The sequence below is a fragment of the Octopus sinensis genome, unplaced genomic scaffold, assembly GCF_006345805.1.
Source record: "Octopus sinensis unplaced genomic scaffold, ASM634580v1 Contig16019, whole genome shotgun sequence".
Classification (NCBI taxonomy): Eukaryota; Metazoa; Mollusca; class Cephalopoda; order Octopoda; family Octopodidae; genus Octopus; species Octopus sinensis.
Window position 1 is genome coordinate 1 of NW_021834079.1, and position 6214 is coordinate 6214.

General features: G+C 41.4%; 1 protein-coding gene across 1 annotated transcript; it reads right to left on the minus strand.

Annotated features, from left to right (window-relative positions):
- Positions 1–617: 617 nt before the first annotated feature.
- LOC115230639 (cyclin-dependent kinase 11B-like) lies at positions 618–3737 on the minus strand. Its single transcript, XM_029800780.1, is given in 4 exon segments — positions 618–1016; positions 1426–1521; positions 2360–3462; positions 3494–3737. Coding segments are annotated over 4 exon segments (1842 nt in total).
- Between the last annotated feature and the right edge of the window lie 2477 nt (positions 3738–6214).

Consider the following 6214-nt stretch of genomic DNA (forward strand, 5'->3'; position numbering starts at 1 on the left):
ACAGTTGCAACAAATTTGATAAACCACATTGGCAACTTAAGCCTTCGCAGACACTCAACGAGGTAGGCATGATCAACTGAGTCATATGCCTTCTTCACATCCACCCACATCGACACTAGTGAGTTTCCATGGGCTCTCGCGAGGCATTTGTTGATCAGTGCCTGCTCCTTAGCTCCCTGGCAATCCCGCCGAGTACCTAACTGGTTCTCGAAAAGAATTCCATTCACCTCCACGAAATCTCTGACCTCAGTAGCCACCACCTTAGTCATCAACTTGTACAGGTTGGGCATACAGGTTATCGGACGATAATCTGTCGGAACGGAAGGGTTATCTACTTTAGGGATCAAATAAGTGACCCCAGTACATAACCACTCTGGAATCGAGCCAGGGTCTAGTGTAAACTGTTCGATTGCTCGACACATGCAATCATGGATAGGTTTGCAATTTTTTATAAAGAAATTATACACCTTATCGACCCCAGGTGTCTTCCAGTCAGAGAGACGGGTTACTGCTTCATCGAACTTCTTGCGGATATCAGAGACACCACAAGACTCGGTCATCAAGGGAGCATCGGGTCCAAAAAACGGAAACGACACACCCTTGCGAGGACGTGCTTTTCACATACTCCCCCATGTGTCAAGCATTTCGGCCTTTTGCTGGGTACCCTCCTTCGTCTCTCCGTGTAACCGACGATAGAACACCCTGCGATTAAATTCAAACAGGTTGTTCTCCCGCCTGCGCTGACACCGAGACTCATGAGTTGAGAGCTTCTTCTGATAAACGAGAATCAGCTCCTCCCTCTCTGCCCGGACACGCCTCAACTCGTTGAGGTCCCATTTGGCAGCTCGTCCCCGACGAAGTAAAGTACGCACCAAGGGGGGAGTCTTGCCCTTGACCCCATTGCTCACATTCAGAATGTGCCCAGTCAGCGCTTCCAGCTCGGCTTTCCTTGCGGCAATGTTTTCTCTCCATCTACTCTTTGGGGCAGGCATCTGGGTGATTTCATCAAAAAGATTCTGCAGAGTAAACAAATCAATTTTATTAGTTGAGAAAAACAAAGAGTAATTTTATTAGTCGGCAAGCGTCAAACGAGACACTCTCCAGAGTCCTCTTAAGAACAGTTGACTGTACATAACTCTTTCGGGTCACTCTACGGTCCGCAAGGAGGACAACACGATTTGCAGAGAAATGCCTACTAAATATCTTCCTAACTTGCAAGGGTAGCAATAACTCGCTACTCTGATGCTCGTGTTGTTCAGAACACGGGGGGCATCCTGTCGGCGTAACCGCAGCGAACCAGGAGGAAAGGTCTTGGTTAGCTTCTTCAGTCCATTCAAATTGAGAATGCCTCTTATGGCAGAAGGGAACTGCGTCAGGCTGCAGTTTGCAAAATAGTGCCTATAGTTTTTAATAATCAACTTCTACCTGTAAATGTCCAAGATTTCCAAAATTTTCTGGAATTGAATCGCCACTGTTGTTGTTCCTCAAAAGCAAGTTTTCCAGCGGAGTAAAACTCAGCACCTATCGTGAACAGAAAATAATACATATTCTGGAAATAAGTTTAACTTATTGCTAGAAATATCTAACGATTTAATTTGACAGTTCTTTTATAGTGCAGAGAACTCGGTAATTTCGTTGTTTTTCAACAATTTCAATAATTTTGGAAAGCAACCCAAAAACAACTTGGGAAATGTGTTTAGTTTGTTAGAATCAAGTATAATAGTCTCCACGTTTAGCATGATTTTTATTTCTCGTGGAGTTATCCAAATTTTGTTAAATTTTGAGTGAAACGTATTTCAGACAAGGCAATATTGTTATGATATATGGAAATTCTTCAAGATTACACTTATCCAGTGTTATCCAAGTAACATTAAAAGACAAAAGAAGAGCTTGAAATTTCGGATCATCAGGACTGATCCTGGATAAGTCAACTTGCCGTTTCTGAGATTTTCCCCTGTGACGAAGAAAGCATTTGAGCTTATTTCCCTGCAGTTGCTGATCTTTGTTCGATTTATCGCTGTGATTTTCCATGTAAAAGTTCAATCAAATCCGAACGTGTAGAAAAATAATATTTTAGCCTTGGAAACTAAAACTAAGAATACAATGTTTATACTTTAAAGTTTTATTATTACAAAAAGTATATTTAATCTACCAACAAATACTAAACTCTCGCAGGCCAACATCTTTTTGCCTCCGTCGCATTCGAAGCATCGGAGGTCGCCGGAATCACCACGACAGACTTCATCCACAATATCGAAGAAAGATCGCTCTCCGAAAAAGAAATAATACCCGAATATTAAATATTCAAAATAAATCAAATTTGGACACTCGTAACTTAGCGCAGGGTAGACCGGTCAACCTGCATCATCGAAGGGTGGACAGGGCGAGGCTCATCAGTGAAGTAATCATGAGTAAGAGCATCCTGAGCGGAAATACGTTTTTCTGGAGAATAGCGAAAAAAAGAATTGAGCAAATTGAATCCATTCACAGTAAGGTAGTTCCCAAACCTGTTCCGCAATGAGTTATAGCGATAGTCCGGAATTTTAATCATCTTCACTCCTTCCAACTCGGTGAACCCCGGCCAAATCTTCTCGTTCGGAGAGCCAAGGTCCTTCAACTACTTGATCAATACAACCTTAAAGATTGCGTGAAGTTGATCAATCTCCGACCTGGAGGTCCAGAGGGGTCTCATGAGCAGCAATTCAGCAAACACACAACCAACAGACCACACATCAACCTTTGTCGAATATTTCTTGAATAAAAAACACACACATACCTTGATCCCCAACAACAACTCGGGAGACCGATACCACAGAGTCACAATGACTGGCGTGTAGTTCTTAAGGGGAGAACCATATTCTCGGGCGGAACCAAAGTCACCCAACTTGAGGACCCCCCGGTCAGTGATGAGTATGTTTGAAGTCTTAATGTCCCGGTGGAGGATCCAGTTATCGTGCAGGTGGGCCACGGCGGTAAGCAGTTGCCTTAAAATGCACTTGACTTCTCCAATCCTAAAGGGTGACTTGCGAGCCTCGATTAGCGACTTTAGGTCACTTTGGACGAAATCCATAACCACGTATATTCGATCCATATGTGACCCCACCACAATTTCCCGCACTCCCACAATGTTCTCGTGGGGGGCTTTCAACAAAGTAGATACCTCACGAAGAGAGGTTATCGGAAATCCATCCTTTTCATTCTCCATCTTGAGTCGCTTCAAAGCCACCAACTCGCCCGTGGTTTTGTCACGTGCCTGGAAGACCACTCCGTAACTCCCCTCCTCCACCCGAGACAGGTTTTCATACTCTTCCACAAACCGACACCCCTGAATTGCCGGGAAATACGACGCGAGTTTTTTTTCTGGGAATTTTTTTTGAGGGACAGCAATCTCTTCGGCAACAATCTCTTCAGCAACAATCTCTTCGGGACTGTCCTCGCTGTTGTCGCCCTCTTCCTTTTTTTCTAATCAGATCTAACGATTTAAAAACTATACCAATTTCAGTCTCGCTCTCTGAGTTTTCAGACAAAGGAATGTCACGGAAAAATCCACGACGCTCAATCCTCATTTGCTTGGCACGGATTACCTTCCTTGCTAACAATTCTGCAGAAAAGTCATTTTGTCCGCGTTTCTCTGATTCGGTTTTTAATGAGATTTTATAGTCTAGTTCGTTCTTATTGGATTCAGAGTCTGCCTCGGATACTTCTCCATTTTCTAATAAAATCTTGAATTTCGACATTGATACACAATACTACAACAAGATAGAAATAATAGTTATTATTAATTATATGATTTCCATTCTATAATCAAGAAAATATTTTTTTACTTATAAGATAATTTTGAGTCCACTTCTTTTCAACCTCGTCTTGTCGGACATTCCCCTGCCGTCTGTATGTACTGGCAAGCTTGTCATCTACACTGATGATATCCTGGTTATGGATACCTCGAAAAGGATATCACAGTCTTGGAGACGATTGAAGTCGTACATTGCCGAGTTAAAGAAGTGGACTGCTGAGAAGGGCTTGACCATAGCCATCGAGAAGAGCACCATTTCATGGACGCGAAGAGGAACACGTTGTGCAGCTACGTATTCCTATGCTATGAGTGGTTATGATATGGATCTTTTCAAGAGTTTGAATCTAGACTATTTCGGAGTAATAGTCAACTTCTGTGGTTCGTGCGCCGACCACGTAGCTAAACAGAGGAAGAAGAGCGTTAGAATCCTCAGAAGCTTAACCAGTTCCATCTGGATCCGGAAACTTACATCTACGTCCACAAAACATGTCTACAGCCAGTCCTCACATATGGCTAGAGTGACTACCTTGTCGAACAGTTGGAAAAAACAAAACGTTTCGGATTGAAACTAGCTTATGGAGTACAACTTGACGGAAGGCTAGAAAACTCGCAAGAATCTTCTGTCCCCACGATCCGGATGGTCTTGGAGAAATGTTGTCAACACCGACATGAAAAAAAATCTCAAACTAGGACGTTAATCATTTGACTTGGCCTTAAGACGTGAAAACTACTATAGACAAGAGAAAATAAATATGCAAGCTCTCCACGTGTGTAAAATTAATCGACCCGTTTTTTTCACGAAAACAGTCCCCTAGAAAATATTAACTTGTTCGGTGTCATTTACATCCTTCGTTTTATCTCAAACTAAGGATCCACTTGACGTGGTCTTAAGATGTAAGACCTGTAATAGAAATTAGAAAATAAATATGCGAGATCTCCACGTATGTGGAACCAATCAACATGATTTTTTTAGGGAAACAGTCTCACGTGCTTTTCGACAATATTAACTTATCGACCACTTCGACATTTATTCTACCATCAAAAACTAAAGATTCGTGGTACGTCGTCTCAAGATGTGAGACACTCTATAAAAATCAGAAAATAAATAGGTCGATTGTTGGGACACACGAGTTGAACTTGAGCATTGATTTTCTGATTTTCGGAGTAGGTCTTAAATCTTAAGACGAAGAATTGTGAAAGCTTAGTTTAAGATTGTAGAAAAGTCAAACAAGTTAATATAATTGACGATTTTCCTTTAAAAAATCAGGTGGATTGGTTCCAAGCACGTGGAGAACTTCATAATGATATCTTAATTTTCATTATATGTCTCACATTTTAAGAAGACGTATTGTGAAGCTTTAGTCTGAAATAATAGGAAGGATGCCGAGAAGAAAGAACAAATTAATATAGCGTTTAACTCATGACGTCGAAGAGAGTCAGTTGAATGTAGTACGAGTACAGTAGAGGCATCTAACGTGTAGATCTCCTCCCACGTAGGGACCGATCGCCATTGGTTATTATATTACGCAATATATTATTATAGGCACTTTTGCGATGCCATGGATCATGACAAAGCTTGTGCAGCACAGGAAACAATAAGAGTAATTAGTCTATTCCATTTCCCGCGATCTTGGGCAACGTCCCGTAGTGCATCGAGATCGTCCCCGGCTTTCAATTCTTTACGAGCCCTCTTTAGGTCTCTATCCAGCGTACCTGGGAGAGTATTTCTTGGTCGCCCACAGAAACGATGACCCCCAGCTTCGAAATAGTCTGTCGCGAGCGCTGAGAGCGATGACAGGTGATTTGACAGCTGCCAGCATCTGTCATGATAAATATATAACAAACTTCAAAAAAGAAATTAAAGATAGCTAAGTAAATTAAAGGCCTCACGAGACACCCGGCCAGCCTCGCAAATGGCGAAGCCGTTCCCTCGGATCACAGCAATCGACAGACGTTCCAGGAGCCAAGAAAACTCTCTTGGATCGTGACTAGTCCTTGAAATCCGTCGACCGAGCGAGCGAAGGAAGCGGAGTGTCTTGGGGCCGAAAAATTATAAATATACATAATTATCATAAATTGATTCACTTTATTAAAAAAATTATAAATTAAGTTTCGAAATAATTTGGGCAATCAGGTGTTAAGGAAAATCCAAAACGTTTTGATATGGAAGAATTGGAAGTTGGAGAAAATCCAGACATTTATAATAAAGGTTTTTTATTGTTATTTATTAGTAAAAATGATGAGTACAATTTAATTTTGAGAGGATGAATTTGGAGTCTTCATATTATAGAAGAATGAATAGGAAAATGGGAGTCCATCGATCAAAATATGAGTTAGATGTTGGACATATTGTATTCTATTTTTAATTACTTAAAGGTTCGTGTATAAAAAGATTATGGGACGAATCCTTCTCTTCGATTA